We start from the raw sequence: 17,896 nt of genomic DNA on the forward strand, positions 1-17,896 counted from the left end.
ATAGAATAAATGAGGCTACAGTTGCAAAGCTCAGAGGAAATGACATGTCCTCTTTAAAAAGTTCATCATATTCAGTTAGTGGGTAGTGAATATAAGAACACCAGTTTTCATCTCCAAGTACAAACTGTCTGAAGTCTATCCACGGTCCTCTTGGTGGTGATGGTGGGCGATTCCTGAACTCAAACTTAAGGACCATTGGTTTAGTACCATATGATCCACTGACATTCTGTCCAAACCTTATTTGTCAGTGGAAAAGTACAGTATTAGTGTCAGGCCACTCCCACACAAGCGTCTGTAGAAACGCTGTGTTTTTATGTGTTTATTGTGTGTGTTTGCCTGCATTTTTACTACGTATTTTTGCACAGTACCAACTCAGGCCAGCAAGCTGATGACGTCACAACTTTTTTCTCCCCTCCTGGTGGCATAGTAACCTGCGTAAAGAATGTAGCATTATGCATGCAATTGCGTATTTACTGCATTTTTTACCTTATTCATTTCAATGGGTGATGAAATGCGCACTAAAATTCCAAAAATAAGACATGCTGTGTGCGATTTTGCACAGGAAATATAACCGAAAAACCCAGGTGTACTGTGCATGACAGCGTGCATGAGATACGCTGTCATGCGTAGTTAACTTTTGCCGCCACACGCAGCAGTATGCCAGGTCTTACGCCGGCTCCAGATCTACAGCGTATTATGCTTGCGGCCGTGTGAGCCGGGCCTAAAGTTGATATTCAGGTCAATGTCGTTGGTTACCAGCAAATATGCCTGTCCTTCGAATTAGATAATATAGAAAGAGTTGATTAACAAGATAGGTAACAAAAAGATGACCAAATGTTTATTACATTCATGCATATAGCTGTCTAGGTCGGAGTTGTTCTTCTTATCTAGTTACTTGAACAGAAGTAGCAAATAAAGTAAGATTTTCAATGTTTCTATATTTCATTATTGCTCTTTGTCCTATATGAGCTACAAATATGAGCACATACCATAGTGAGATGGATTCTTCAATGCCCTGATGTACAAGAAAGTTGATCTTATCCATTCCAAAGCAATGTTCACGTCAGTTATAGTGTGCAATGTTATTTCTGCATTTAAATGTTCTACAAGATGCCTGTGCAAGCTGTAGAAATATAAAATATACAACTGTGTCCTGTGATTGAAACTGTTTAGCCCTTTTAGTCAACTGAACAAAAATATTTTAAACTGGTACTAGAAATGAGCGAGTATACTCGGTAAGGCACATTACTCGAGCGAGTAGTGCCTTATCCGAGTATCTCCCCGCACGTCTCTAAAGATTCGGGGGCTGGCAGGGGAGAGCGGGGAGGAACGGAGGGGAGATCTCTCTCTCCCTCTCCCCCCCCCCCCCCCCCGCTCCCCGCCGCAACTCATCTGTCACCCGCGCCGGCCCCCAAATCTTTAGAGACGAGCGGGGAAATATTCGGATAAGACACTACTCGCTCGAGTAATGTGCCTTACCGAGTATATTCGCTCATCTCTAACATAATTATGTACATTACTTTCTTTGTAATAATTCCCATTACTTTACATACTGTATATGTTTAGCTAATATCTAGTAACATGATTACTGACCTGCTCTCAATGGTATCCGCTCCGTCTAGCATCTGTACGTATTTCTCCTTAGTACTTTTCCTTGTCATGATAACTGCTATGGCTGTTGTATCAAACTATCAACAAATAGTTGTTAAGAATAATACTTAATCATTCGCCATACAGTTCGCTACATACAGTTGTCAATTTGCCAGCTACAAGATCAGTGTCCCATTATTTGTTCGAATGACTACAGTATCACTGAGTGCTATGGCAATATGTCAAAGTTACTGATGACATGTTATTGTTGCAGCGGCGATACCTTCAAACTTTCTGTACATCTATGGCATCTTATGTATATGTATTCTGCACTATGCTGTATATCTTATGCGTAATGATGACACCTTGTGAAGTAGATCTTGCTGGAATGTTTGTTGTTCAATTAATAACAGTTGAAAGTGCAATAAATTAAAAATTAGTTTAAAAAATCATTATCGAGGTGAGCGTTCACAATTAAAAAAAAAAAACATATAAAATGTCTATAGATACTAAATTTTTTTTTAAGTGGTATTTTTTTTCGGTGTAAGCCACATGTTATCATTTTCGAGTAGCTAATAGAAAATGTCATCTTGCATTTGGTAAATGTCAGACTCAGAGACCCTTAATTAAACTATATAAAGTTTTTCTCAGGATAAAACATTAGTTACTGAAACACGAATATTACATTTATCCTGAAATGATTGGTTCCACAAGACTTAGTAGACATAAGTGAGGGGAGCTGCAGTATTGCAGAAGCACTTACCTGAGGTCTTCCAGCCCTACCAATCATTTGCAAAATATCTGTCTCACTATACTCCTGAAACATTCCTGCTGCATAATGTGTGGTTGATTTGATGATTACCAAATGAGCTGGAAGGTTAACACCCATGGCCAAAGTGCTAGTGGTAACTAAGTAAAACAAAAGTAAAAAAAAAAAGAAAAATGATAGTGTCTTAACAAACTATAATTTATCAACCTCTAGATATACAGGATGAGGCAAAAGTCTGGACACACCCATTTAACTGGTGTAATAATGAAAACATTGACTTCCAAATTTGGTAAATTGTGTCTGACATTCAGGGCTCTTTTTCATTGACAGACCATTTAACAGTGAGAAGTACCTCTAGATGTTACAGGATGCCATATTCCTGTCTATGTTCAATGAGAACAGTGAGTTTCCAAGTTGCTTTCAACAGGATGGTGCACTTCTGCACTTTGCTGTGGCTCTACTCACAGATGGTTGGATGTGCAATTCCCTGGACACTAGATTGGGTGTTGAGGTCCGAAAGAATGGTTGCAAAGGCCACTGGACTAAAGGCCTTTGGACTTTTATCTCTGGGGCCATTAAAAGTCCCTTGTGTATGTGGAAAACATATGCAATATGGTTCACCTGAAAGGTGATTCTTACAGTGCTGCGAATAAATATCACCCGCAGTTCATTAACATGTTCACGAAGACTGGATTAAATGTTTAACCGTGTGCATCTGGCAGAAAGGAGGACAGATCAAACACACCATGCAAAGCGCTTTGTGAAACTTTGCCCTCACTTAACTCCTAAACAAGTAAAGATAGGGCAAAACTGACACTCCCAGAGTATCTCTGAGTAAATTGTAGCCAAGCTTGATATATCACATGACCCCCTTCCCATTTGAAAAACCTGAGCTGAATTCAATATGGCAGAGTTCAAAATGCCCACCAAAGAAATGCTGTCTTCCTTCCAATTAGTAGTTTCTGTTCTGCCCCACATAAACCAAAGCTACATAACATTCCATTCTAGGTGTTTAGTGGTTACAGCACCATCTAGCTGTGTTGCAAATGTATTACAACTTGTTTTTCTACCTTAAAGACTGATGTATTATGGGTAGTTTGCAAGGCATTGTGGGAAGAAGGAACTTCCAGCCAGAGATAGAGTTCAGACTTGCCTTTGCTCCCTCCTCTTCAAAATCCACCATCTTTGTAAAAGCATATCTGGTAAGAAAACTACCCTTGTTTCAGAGACAGTATGTTATGCAGAGCTGTTCAGTGGTCAGTTGTATTGTTACTCAGGGAGTTATAACTGTATAGTTAGCCATGCAGCACTATGTGTAGCAGCCATTTTACCATGTACCTCCATGTTACTGTTGTGTAATGTTTCCTATGCATCATACTTATGCAAATTATCTGTATTCTTATAGTTTTACCATTATCAACATTATCATCGTCAATCATCATCGATCTGTTAACCAATAAACCTGTCAGATTAAGAAGAACAGTTTGTTTATTTGGAAGACAGAAATGGTTAAGCTGAATGTCGGACTGCACACTGTGTGAACGTGTAAGAAGACAGAACAGTAAAACAGATGCTAGTCACCAGCGATAGTGGATCAGACTAGACGGAGCCGCCAGCAGCCACGCGGTCTTACGTACAAGATTGCAGCGGACGCCATTTAGTCACAAGAAACACGAGTGCAGCCCCAAGTAAACGCAGCAAGATCTAAGCCAAGCTGAAGTCTGCTCCTACCTGGACTGAGTCTGCACAGAGACATTAAGCAGCCAGCAAACAGGCACACAATGTCTACTAGCCAGACATCCTCCTATAAGACCAGGTCACGAGCAAGCTGCTCTAGCAGGTCTTCAATAAGAGAAATGGCTGCTCTCGCCGGCGCAGAAGCTGAGGCAGCAAAAGTAAGGTCCACCTTTGCAGCACAAGAGATGCAACTGAAGCTAAAGCAAGCAGATCAAGAAAAAGAGAGAGTCTGCCTGCAGGTGTCACTGGAAAAACTCACCTCAGAGAAAGAAGCAGCAGCCGCATTAGCCAAGGCAGAGTTCCTAGAAGCCGCAGAGTTCCCCGAATTAGAGAAACACAGCCAGGTACTCGGGTTAGGCCTAGACCAAGAAGATCCAGCACAGCGCGTCTCAGAATATGTCCATCAGCATCCTAAGGCAGAAGACGGCTACAATCCAGTATATCAAACAGAGCGTCTAAGAACCCACTTCGAGACACAGTACCTCAAACAGGATGGTATGCGACAAAGCAGTGCTGACCACGACTACCACCCCACAAAAAGGAAGCTACAACCCTCTCCCCGGCTTAAAGAGACAGCTTTCGCATCAGAGTGGTATTTAACAGACTGCCCTAAGCCAGAAACTCCTAAAAGGTATGGTGATACACTTCACACGCAGCATAACAACAGCACACCGGGTAGTATTGGCGCTAACCAGGCTGTCGTGGACTTCGCTAGGTTCTTTGCTAAACGAGAACTGGTTACCAAGGAACTTATAAAGTTCACAGATCGCCCAGAGAACTACAGAGCATGCGAGCCTCCTTCCAGAACGCCATAAGGGACTTAGGTCTCTCCTGCAGTGAGGAGTTAGATCTCTTGGTAAAGTGGCTGGGAAGCGAGTCTGCTGAACACGCCAAAAGGATCAGAGACATTAACATAAACTATCCAGGCAAAGGCCTAAAGATGGTGTGGGAAAGACTTGATGAGTGTTATGGGTCAATAGAAGCTATAGAAAATCCTTTATTTAAGAGAATTGATAATTTTCCCAAAATAGTAGGTAAGAGTTACCAGAAACTCAGGGAACTTAGTGACTTGTTAACAGAGGTACAAGTTGCTCAGGCAGAAGGAGATCTGCCAGGGCTAGCATTCCTGGACACCGCCAGGGGTGTTAATCCAATTGTCCAAAAACTCCCTTATAACTTACAGGAGAAGTGGCTCACGCATGGTTCCCATTATAAACAGGTTCATAATGTACCATTTCCCCCCTTTCGGGTATTTGTAGGCTTTGTTGCTCAACAGGCAAGGATCAGAAACGATCCCAGTTTTGACTTTACATTGTCTTGTCCCACTACCCCTGGTGTCAAACCTCTTAAAACACCAGTAGCGGTCCACAAAACTAATGTTGCCTCCACAGGTTCTCCTTACAGGTCGTTTAAGCCTCATCAAGAAGAGAACAAACACGAGGATCCTACCAAACAATGCCCCCTGCACAAGAAACCACATTCTTTGCTAAAATGCAGAGCCTTCAGAGAGAAGTCCTTAGAAGACCGCAAAGAATTCCTGAAAGAAAACAACATCTGCTTCAGGTGCTGCACTACAACATCGCACTTCGCGAGGAACTGTAAGGTTAGTTTGACATGCACTGAATGCGGTAGCACAGAGCACAACACGGCTCTACACCCTGGACCACCGTCTCAGGGATCATGCCAAGCAGAGGAACAGGACAGAGAGCAGATAGACACAGCAATAGTCACTTCTCAGTGTACAGAGATCTCTAAAGGACTTGCAGGAGGGAAGTCATGCTCCAAAATCTGTCTTGTCAGGGTTTATCCTGTCGGCCACCGAGATAAGGCGATCAAGGTATACACAATCCTAGATGACCAAAGCAACAGGTCTTTAGCCAAATCCACCTTCTTCGACACCTTCAACATCGTAGGGCCTGGTTCTCCTTACTCCTTAAGGACGTGCGCAGGTACCGTTGAGACGGCGGGGAGGAAGGCAACTGGATACATGGTAGAGTCCATAGATGGTCAGACCTGCTTGCCCCTGCCAACCATACTTGAGTGCAATCACATTCCTGACAACCAGTCGGAGATACCTAAACCAGAGGTAGCAGCATACCACCCCCACCTCAGACGTATAGCTCACCTGATACCGAAACTTGATCCAAAGGCCCCAATAGTCCTACTCCTTGGAAGAGACATACTACGAGTTCATAAGGCTAGGGGACAGATTAACGGTTCCCAGAATGCTCCATACGCCCAGAGACTTGACCTAGGATGGGTCATCATTGGAGAAGTCTGTCTAGGAGGAGCACACAAGCCGACCTCAGTCAACAGCATGCTTACCAACACACTTGAAAGTGGACGTCCTTCCCTATTCCAGCCATGCCACAACAGTTTCCTGATAAAAGAGTTGCCACAAAGCACTCCCGTGCCTTGTCCCTTCGCAGATCCCTCCTGTGAAGACCACGCCTGCGACGGTGAGCAAGATCACTTAGGGTGCACAGTCTTCCACAGGACAAGAGAGGACAACAGGGTCGCAATGTCCATAGAAGACAAGCTGTTCTTGGATATCATGGATCAAGAAATAGTAAAGGACAAGTCCAAAAGCTGGGTCGCACCTCTACCGTTCAAAACCCAGAGACAACGCCTGCCTAACAACAAATAACTCGTCTACAGCCGATTTATTTCCCTCAAACACAAACTCCAGAGAACACCAGAGAAAAAGGAACATTTCTTCACCTTCATGGAAAGAATATTCCAGAACAACCACGCAGAAGTGGCACCCGTGCTCCAAGACTCCCAGGAGTGTTGGTACTTGCCCATATTCGGCGTTTATCACCCTAAAAAACCAGCACAGATAAGGGTAGTATTTGATTCGAGTGCCAGATGTGAAGGCGTCTCACTAAATGATGTCTTACTGTCCGGTCCAGACCTCAACAACAGACTTCTAGAGGTACTCTTCCGCAGGGATTCTGTAGCATTTATGGCCGACATACAACAAATGTTCAACTGCTTTCTCGTCAAGGAAGAACATAGAAACTACTTGGGGTTCACTGGTACTGCGACAACGACCCTGACAAGGACATCATAGAGTACCGGATGAGGGTGCACATCTTTGGAAGCAGTCTTTCCCCCGCAGTTGCCATCTATGGTCTCAGACACTCAGCCCGAGAGGGTGAAGCAAGGTGCTGGTCTGATGTCGGGTCCTTTGTAGAAGGGGCCTTCTGTGTGAACGACTGCTTGAAGTCTACACCCACGAACGAGACCGCAATCAATCTCCTGAAAAGAGCTCAAGAAATGCTTGCTCAATCTAATCTGAGGTTGCACAAAATCGCCTCTAACAGCCGTGAGTTAATGGAGGCCTTCTCACCTCAAGATCATTCAAGCGATCTAAAGGACTTGGATCTTAGCACAGACTCCCTTCCCATGCAACGGAGCCTTGGTCTGCCCTGGGATTTAAAGGCGGACACATTCACCTTCCAGATCAGCAAGGAAGGAAAACCTTTCACACGCAGAGGGGTCCTGTCTACCATAAACAGCCTATATGATCCTCTGGGATTCGTAACACCTGTTACCATCCAAGGCAAAATGATGCTAAGAGACTTCACCACAGAGACGTCTGATTGGGATGATCCGCTTCCCATGGAGAAAAAAGACATGTGGACAGGTTGGAGAAAGTCTCTTGAAACTTTGTCCAGTCTTCATGTGACACGCCCATATGCTTCCGTGCCTTCAACGGAAGTCAAGATGCAAAGACTGTATATCTTCTGTGATGCATCAGTCAAGGCGATTGCTGCCATAGCATACCTAAAGACCATAGACGTCAAGGAACAATGCCATATAGGGTTTGTTGTGAGCAGAGCCAAACTGGTGCCACTCCGCGAGCACACTATACCCAGACTGGAACTATGCGCTGCTGTGCTTGCGGTAGAGTTGGCTGAACTTATAACGTCAGGAATGAATCTGGAAATCGAGGAAGTCGTATTTTACACAGACAGTAAGGTAGTCTTAGAATATATTCGCAACGAAACCAGACACTTTTACGTCTATGTCAGCAATAGGGTGCTAAGGATCAGGAGGTCCACTTGTCCCAAGCAATGGCACTATGTTCCTACGCACCATAATCCGGCAGACCATGCAACTAGATCTGTAGCAGCGGGTGGCCTTAAGAATACAACTTGGTTTATGGGTCCTGCATTTCTGTACCGTTCAACGTCTTGCAGCATTGGATCCGACTCAGTCGAATTGATAAACCCAGATACCGATGAAGAAATCCGACCTGAAGTATCTGCTCTATGCATGGTGGCTTTGGAACAGCAACTCAAATCCCATTGTTTCAACAGATTCTCCACTTGGATGTCGCTCGTTCGTGCTATAGCCTGTCTAAGCCATATAGCTCAGTCTTATAGGTCGACATTACCTGTGAGTCAAAGACCTTGTAAGGGTTGGCATCACTGCAAACACGCCTTTATTGCTACCAATCTGGACAGAGCCAAGAGTATAATAAATCGCACTATACAACACGAATGTTATGCAAAAGAAATAGACTACCTCAGCAAAGGCCAAACAGTTTTCAAGGACAGCGCCTTGAAGAAGCTTGATCCCATCATTGACCAAGATGGGTCCCTAAGAATAAGAGGTCGCCTACAAGCAGCCAAAGTGGAATTTAAGGAAAAACATCCTATGGTAATTCCCAGGCATCATCACGTCACAAATCTGCTCGTACTCATCACCAACACATTCCCGAGCAAGAATGGGAAGGTACGCACGTTCGAGGTCAAAGTGTGGAAGCCTGGGGAAGGCAAACTATTCTTCAGGCCAGTCGCGGAACTTGTTTTGTTGTTTTCACCGGAAAGACCCAATAGTGACGTCCGTTGATGTCAGACGGGGAGTGTTCTCCTCCACATAAACCGAAGCTACATAACATTCCATTCTAGGTGTTTAGTGGTTACAGCACCATCTAGCTGTGTTGCAAATGTATTACAACTTGTTTTTCTACCTTAAAGACTGATGTATTATGGGTAGTTTGCAAGGCATTGTGGGAAGAAGGAACTTCCAGCTAGAGATAGAGTTCAGACTTGCCTTTGCTCCCTCCTCTTCAAAATCCACCATCTTTGTAAAAGCATATCTGGTAAGAAAACTACCCTTGTGTGAGGGTATATATATATATTGCCAAATGTTTTTAATCTCATGTAATCTGTAATAAAGCACGTCGGCAAAGCGCAGCCATGCCCCGTGTGAGGAATTATACCAGACCTCCCTGTGTGGTGTATTTTTCTTTACCGCCGGCAGCGGGGCAAGTGGGGTGGGCCTGATTGGTGCTGTACTTAGAATAGAATTACCCTGACAAATGGCGCAACCAACTGGGGCGACAAAGCCAGAGCCTACAACGCATTCCACCCGGATCCACGCCACTGAGAAGCCGTCCTGCTGCAAACCGAGCCTGATCAACTCACTTAGAACTCCAGGTAAGGCCAGCATATATTTATGTTGTGTTTTACAGTGCGAGTCTTGCAGCAGGACTGACTATCTGTGGTTTGTGACCGGACTGGTTGGGTTAAGAGTTCTACACGGTAACTCGTGTGGGCTCCGGGTTTGCCGTCATGGACCACTGACCGTGATATGCGCACCAATCGGTCACCCGGAAACTAGTCTGTAGTCTATTTGTACTTTGAAGTTTTAACGTTTTAATAATAGTGGAGATTGTTGTATCTGCAGAAGTTTTTTTTCTCTTTTTCTTTTCATTTAGTCTCACAAGAGAAGGGACCCTCAGTTTAGTTTAGTTAGTTGTTAATGGTTTAGCAGAGAGGGATGCATTTTGTGAGACAGGCTTCATAAGAGAAGGGACTCTCGGTCGGTTTGCCTTATATATGGGGCTAACGATTTGATTTCAGAGAGATGCATTTTATGGGGCTGGTTCCATAAGGAGAAGGGACCCTCGGTTGTTTTGCCGGTATATAAGGGGCTGACAATTTGAAAATTAAGAGGGATGCATTCTATGGAGCGTGTTATTATTATTATTGTTGTTGTTGTTCTAATATGCGTAAGATCTTATTAAAGAAGACAGAGCCCCTCAAGGGCTGCCGCCGTGTGGATGAATCTGTAGAATGTAACAAAACTAATGAAAATGTGTGACACCGACCCGCAGATTACAAAATGGTGTCTGGGAGGAGGTCTTTAGGACCCAGAGGCGCCTTGAAAGACCAAGGTTTGCTAGAAAGTGCTGGAGAGAGAGAGAGAGAGAGAGACAGTCAGAGAAAGTTAGGTATGTACACATTATTTGTTTAAGAAAGTATCCGTAAGTGAAATGTTGAAAAGTACAGTAAGTGATCAAGAGGGCGTCAGGAGAGTGTCTATTGAAGGTTATATTGGCAGTTAGGTAGGGGAGAGAAATAAGGGGAGCAGGCAAAGTCGATAAGAAAGTTACAATGCATGTGATTTGTTGGCAAAGAGATGAAAATGTGTATAATACAAGATAGATAATAGATATAGATATATATGTGTGTGTATATATATGTATATACTGTATGTGCAAATAGTTAACTGAGCTTGCTTTTAGGGGAGAAGAGTTTTGTTGACATGTAGCTGCGAGTCTGTGTAAGCTTTCCAAGGTCGGAAGATAACAGCGAGAGAGAAAATGCAATAACAACCTTGGTTAATATCTTTGCTTGCTTACAATGAATTGAAATGAATTTAATTAATTATACCGTCTTAGTAGGCAGGGAAATATAGCAATTTCTAAGTTATATTCTTACTTATACAGGGGTTGAAAATGAATGTTGCAAGGTCAGGCAATAGTTTAAGCTAAAACGATTCAGTCTGTGTTTCATATTCGCGGAGAGATAACAGTTTGTTTTGAAAAGGTGGGGGCTTTCAGACTTCACTTTTTGTTCAGGGTCAAATACAGAGAAATACAGAGAAAGAAAGGCAGGGGGGTTGAAAAATACCCATATTCTAAAATACTTCAGCGTTTAATACAGCATATAATAGCTTCAGTAGATAAGAAAGATAGAATGTCTCAGTCACTCAGCAAATTTTTTTTCACATAATTTGTCAAAGATAGCGCTCATTCACAATCTCATCTCAATAGAATCATGTACTTTATAAAATTAAAAGCACTCACCTCAATGTTTTTCAACTGATGTATGTATGTTTGTCAAACTTTTTTTGTCCGTGCATCTGTATGTACTGGTACATCTCAATGAGGGGGTGACGGAGCAGACTTGAGAGTATGGATGGATGAGAGTTAGTGACCCGTGTTCAAGCTGTGGTGGAATGTGTGATGCAGGTATTGACTGGGGATAAAAGTCCTCCCCATGAATGGGACTTTGCTTGGTTGAGATGTGGACGTGTGGACTGTTACGCTGAAATGGAGCTGGGAAGAAAGACGCACGGAGCCAATATCGAAGGGGTGGAGCTAGATGATGTAATAGTACGTAATGTTTCATCCCTCTTCTCGACAAGGGAGGGGTGAGGAGCTTGAGCAGCTAGTAAAAGTTTTTTGTTTTGTTTTTTCTCCTGTCTCAAATTTTGATAAGATATTGCATGCAGGAACAGACTAATAATGAATTCACTTAAAGGGATATCACATTTCAAATATTAATAGGTGTTTGTAGGTTATTCTGCCCCGGTGTAACTCATGTTTCTGTTATAGGTGCTAACATCGTACAGGCCTTATCTGCATCCATCAAATCTTTTTACAATGTTATACTACCTTAAACCGGGTACTATTGTTCCAATTGAGTACCCTGGTTTAAAGGGGGGGAGGAGAAGGCATAGGTGATCTAGGTATTGCAAGTCAGCTATTTTTAAATTTTTTGCAAGCCATTTTTAAATTTTTAAATTTTTTTGCAACAAGATTCTGATCTTTTTGAAATAGAATACCAGCCTGATTGTCTAGCATTGATGCAACAAGAAAATTTAAGTTTTAAAAAGTTACTGAAAGCCCTTGTTAATAATGCATATTTTGAGTTGTTTTTTATAGATGGTACCCAGGGTGATTGACAACTCCACACTGGATATACAGTGGTTACACAACAAGATGTCCTAAAAGCAGAATGCCTCCGCATGTCGCAGTACAAGAAGCGGAACTGAAAGCACTCGCTGAGGCGTGTAGAGTGAAGGAAGGTAAGACGGCAAAAATTTACACTGACTCCCGGTATGCATTTGGCATAGCTCATGACTACGGCCCAACATGGAAGGCCAGACAGTTTTTTACCTCAGCAGGACAGCCAATTAAGAATGATGCATCGGTGCAGAGTCTCATGGAGACCCTACTTCTACCTGACAAAGTAGAGAGCTCACACCAATTCCTACACCGGAGAAGCGAGAGGCAACGCCATCACAGACCACACAGCAAAAGCAGCGGCCCTCAAGCCATGGAAGAAAGAAGAAAAGAAGAATTTGACAATAACTTTGGACTTTGATAAAAACTTGGACTTTGATATGAACTTGGGCTCTGATATGAACTTGGACTTTGATATGAACTTGGACTTTGATATGAACTTGGACTTTGATATGCTAAAGACTTTATAGTTAAGAAAAAGACAAATGGACTAAAAAGGGACGGCGTATGGTGAACAGTCAACAGAACTTGCTTACCACAGTCCCTGTGCCCCATGATGGCCCAGCTGACGCACGGAAAGACGCACCTCTCAAAGCAGTAATGATGTCGACGCTTGAACGAGGACGGGTGGCTCCTTGGTTTTCTGTAGCTGCTGCATCATTTGTCCAATTTTGCATGATCTTTGCCGTAAGCAACAGGGCAGAAGTAAATTTGCCACATCACACTTGCCTAGACCACTCTACCCATTTCAGGGATTGTAAATTGGCTACACTCAGCTCCTACTTGTTGGGAAGCTTGAATACGTGCTTGTTGTTGTTGTTGATGTTTTTCAGGTTGGAGACCTACTCTGTTACCAAAGTAAATAAGCAGGTAACCGTACAGAAGCTCATGAATGAGGTAATCCGCAGATACGGGGTACCGGAAGTGATTGAGTCAAACAAAGGTACAAACGTCACAGGTGAAATAATGCAATACATCATGTCTGCTTTGGGTATATTCCAGGCTTTTCACACACCCTACCATCCGCGGAGTAGGGGGAAAGTAGATCCAAAAGGCAATGAAGAAAATGGGCAAATCTTGAATTGAGTGTCTATTAGTTTTTCTTTTTCTCAGGAGGTTACATGCCTCAGTATCAGAGTTTGGGGAATGATTTTCTTGTTAATGTTGTCATAGGCCTCTCCAAGGAATTGTGAATAATGTATTCTGCAGTCTCTGCTTTTCTCCCAGGTCCTACAGATGAGTGTCACAATCTAAAACCAGGTGACAGGGTCTATGTGAAAAAGTTTGAGAGAGAAACCCGGTTTGAATGTCCTTACCAGATGTTGCTCACCGCCCCAACTGCAGTCAAGCTTGAAGGAGAGCCCACTTGGATCCACACTTCGCACTGCAAAAACTAATGATCCTGCATATCCTTTACATGCTATAATGTGGTACAATTCCTCTAACACACACCTTTGACTACTGTACACTAGCCCCCTGTTTCAGAACAAATTAATACAATCAAATGTGCAATATGAATCCTACACTGAGGGTGAGAATCCAACACCGCATCGTGCTAAGAGACGTTGACGCTCCAGGTGGTAACTTTGATCCACATGTATACATAGATGCAATAGGAGTGCCAAGGGGGGTGCCAGATGAATTTAATTCTAGAGATCAGGTTAAGGGCTTAGTCACACGGGCGTTTATTGCCGCGATTTGCGCATGCGCATGCGTCCGGCGACTTTATAAAACCATTGCTTTGCAATGGTATCGGACACATGAGCGCTTTTTATGCGCTCGTCCGATAAATTAGAGAACAGAAATCGCAGATCGCACCTATCTGCGATCTGCGATTCCTGTTCTCTTCTCTATATGCGCTCAACGGGGCCGGCGGCAGCAGCGCCGACCCCATTGAGAACATATAGAAGACAAATCATTCTTCTCTGCCACAGCTGGAACAGCTGTGGAAGAGGAGAACGATGTTTGCCCATTGAATTCAATGGAGCGGCAATACAGCCGCTCCATTGAAAGCAATGGGCTGCCGGCGTGCGCGGGGTTAATTGTCGGGAAGGGGTTAAATATATAACCCCTTACCTGCAATGCATCCTTAAATGTGAAAAAAGTAAAAAAAAGGATGTTCTCACCTGCTCCCGGCAGCTGGAGATCCCGGCGGTCGGCCTGCAGTGGGTGTGAAGGAGGTGTGACTCAGGCTTGCCCCTGATTGGCTCAGCCTGAGCCAATCAGAGGCTGAGCTCAGTCACACCCATTCATGAATTCATGAATGGGTGTGACTGAGACTTGCTTCTGATTGGCTCAGCGCTGAGCCAATCAGGGGCAAGCCTGAGTCACACCTCCTTCACACCCACTGCAGGCCGACCGCCGGGATCTCCAGCTGCCGGGAGCAGGTGAGTACATCCTTTTTTTTAATTTTTTCACATTTAAGGATGCATTGCAGGTAAGGGGTTATATATTTAACCCCTTCCCGACAATTAACCCCGCGCACGCCCGCAGCGCTTGCATTCAATGGAGCCGCTGTATTGCCGGCTCCATTGAATGCAATGCGCTGGACAGCTCCGGCCCGTTTCTAATGAAACGCGGCTAGGAGCAGATTTTCGGGCGATTTTTAAGCCGATTTTTCGGCGCCGGTCACGCGATTTGCGCATGCGCATCCGTCATGCGATGCGCAAATCGCGTGAAAAAACGCCCGTGTGACTAAGGCCTAAAGCAGGTTTTGAGTCCTTATTTGGTATTGTCACTGTTAATAATAATGTAGATTGGATGAATTATATCTATTACAATCAGCAGAGGTTTGTAAACTACACCAGAGATGCTTTGCAAGGGTTAGCTGACCAGTTAGGGCCCACTGCATCCATGGCGTTCCAAAATAGAGTGGCCCTGGATATGATTTTAGCAGGAAGAGGTGGGGTATGTAACTTCCTGTATGTGTATTATCCCTTTGATCAAAAAGAGTATGAATAAGGGACTGCATAATGTGACACCAACGTTTCCCTTGTTTGAAAAAGATAAAGAGCCAGTTCCGATAATGCCAACCAGATACGTTACCAGAAGAATGGAGAGATGGACTAGTACTGTGTCTGCCCCGATCTCATAAGATGGACTGTCAGTGGACTTCCCATTTGCCTAGGGAAAGTGCAGAAGACCTTAGGTTCCGGCGAGGGCACACCCTGCGGGGTGTTAACTCGTACAGATAGAGGGTATGGATGCCCGGAAATAAGCCCAGGGAATCCATGGCCTCCTTCTGAGGTGAGGTAGGGATCCCTCCCCTTTAGGAGTAGGGACTTACGGGCAGTGGAGAAACCCTGACGCAAGGGAGAGACGACCGAGGAAGAGTGCAAAGTCTGATGCTTGATCTCCATATTAAGTTTTTTAGGGGGGTTTGTGAGGGTATATATATATATTGCCAAATGTTTTTTATGCTTTTATACCTGTATGCAAGTTCTATTCAATTCCAAATGAGAGAAAAAACTTATATGTCGCCTTAAATCAGATATTCCCAAGGCTTTGCAAGGCGAAGACAAGATGTTTCTAGAAATTCAGAGAAGATACGGAACCAGACACAAGGCCGCGTGTACTTGGCCGTTTTCCCAGAAGCGCTGGAACAAGATATCAAGATGTTCCACTATGTACATAATTTTCACTGTCTTAGGCCGGAAATCCGGACTTCCCATATATGGAGAATGCATGCTTGGCCGTTTTCTTAGAATTGAGTGGGTGATTCTTTGCACTGGAGTTAATTGAATACGTGATTTTCTGTACATAAGCCAGAGGCGCCATAAGCAAGATATCGACTGTTTTCACTGTCTCAGGCCGGAAATCCGGACTGCCCATATATGGTTATAAGTCCATCACCCCTTGTTGGTGATGGGACAAAGGGTATAAGATCTCATGTAATCTGTAATAAAGCACGTCGGCAAAGCGCAGCCATGCCCCATGTGAGGAATTATACCAGACCTCCCTGTGTGGTGTTTTTTTCTTTACCGCCGGCAGCGGGGCAAGTGGGGTGGGCCTGATTGGTGCTGTACTTAGAATAGAATTACCCTGACACTTGTTTCAGAGACAGTATGTTATGCAGAGCTGTTCAGTGGTCAGTTGTATTGTTACTCAGGGAGTTATAACTGTATAGTTAGCCATGCAGCACTATGTGTAGCAGCCATTTTACCATGTACCTCCATGTTACTGTTGTGTAATGTTTCCTATGCATCATACTTATGCAAATTATCTGTATTCTTATAGTTTTACCATTATCAACATTATCATCATTATTATCGTCAATCATCATCGATCTGTTAACCAATAAACCTGTCAGATTAAGAAGAACAGTTTGTTTATTTGGAAGACAGAAATGGTTATGCTGAATGTCGGACTGCACACTGTGTGAACGTGTAAGAAGACAGAACAGTTTCACACACTGGAAGTCAATTTTCTCATTATTACACCAGTTAAATGGGTGTGTCCAGACTTTTGCCTCACCCTGGACATAAATGAACAACATGCAAGGAGCAGTTCTGAGACCTCTAGACACAGATTATCTGGTGCCTTATACATTACCTATAAAGTGGGCCATACCAGTTATACACAGACCCAGACAACCCCCTTTAAGCTGATGCCCTTCCTTCAAGGTAGGTACCTATAAGTCTGGCTACATTAAACACTAGGATCTAGAGAAGCTAAATACATAATGTCTCCACAAGTTGCAAGGTACAATGCACTTACATTCCCTTCCAAGAACTATCCACTTCCTACATTTCAGAATCTTTCTTTTTGCCCCATTTTAGTGCACAATCTCCTAATAAAGTCTGAGTTCTTGTTAAGTATGTTATTTCTTCTGCAAGTGATCTAAGCTAATTAAAAATTGCTGACAAACGAATAACAGTTAGCATCATTTTTTCAATATGCGGTGCATTGACCTGAAAGATTGACCATGATGGAACTAATAAAGACTCATACAAACTGATCCACTTTGGTTTCCGTTTGATTTCCACATAAATAGATCTGTTGATTAATCCTTCGTAATTTGGTTAATCAAAAAGTGAGTTTACTGAATGGTGAAACACAGATGAGACCACTTTCACATTTGCATTAGAGTTTAAATTCGGGATACCGTTTTCCTTCTCCATTATGGAAACAGCAAAATGGAATGTGTCCTATGATGGAATCAAACGGTGCAAAATAGACTCCTTTGACTATAATGTGGTCCTTCCGACTTCCATTATGCTGTCTGGAATTTTGCCGCATGAAATAGTGCAATAGTGGATCTATGGCGAAAGCTATGAACGGAACCTACAGTGCAGATGAAAATGTGGCCTGACACACACTTTTCACTTGGTTTATTAGGTCATTCTGAATTCTGGTTTTTGTTTGTATCATAAAAAGATACTCTTAGTTTTGGGAATAGGGACATGTATTGCACATTATACTACAGAGTCTATCTAGTTGCATTAGCTCTCATTGGTATTGGGCCGCCCAACTATCAGGAGAATGGTGGTCTCGCTGCATGTTGTACCTCTGAGCCTAATTGAAATCATCCTACTAATAGGTGAGGATCCTTAGCAAAATGCCATAAATATATATAATTAAAATACCCTTTCATGCAGTTAAAGTAACTCGATGTTTTAAAAACTTGTGACATGTCATAAGTTTTGATTGGTGGGGATCTAGATGACGAGATTCTCATCAATTGCTGATACGAACAAGACTCCCCTGAGTACTAGGCCTGTTTGGCTTTTCTGGCTTTGCTTGGAGGCGTGTAC

At 43.4% G+C, this 17,896-nt stretch overlaps 1 protein-coding gene across 1 annotated transcript in view; it reads right to left on the minus strand.

Annotated features, from left to right (window-relative positions):
• HFM1 (helicase for meiosis 1) overlaps positions 1-17,896 on the minus strand; it is a 118,571-nt gene that overhangs the window by 64,576 nt on the left and 36,099 nt on the right. The window contains exons 16-18 of the mRNA XM_066595000.1: positions 2,354-2,499; positions 1,594-1,688; positions 990-1,123 (exon numbers count right to left, since the gene is read on the minus strand). Of these exons, the coding sequence (XP_066451097.1) occupies positions 990-1,123; positions 1,594-1,688; positions 2,354-2,499 (375 nt within the window). The remainder of the gene's footprint in view (positions 1-989; positions 1,124-1,593; positions 1,689-2,353; positions 2,500-17,896) is intronic.

Source organism: Eleutherodactylus coqui, chromosome 3 (genome assembly GCF_035609145.1).
Source record: "Eleutherodactylus coqui strain aEleCoq1 chromosome 3, aEleCoq1.hap1, whole genome shotgun sequence".
NCBI classification, from domain to species: domain Eukaryota; kingdom Metazoa; phylum Chordata; class Amphibia; order Anura; family Eleutherodactylidae; genus Eleutherodactylus; species Eleutherodactylus coqui.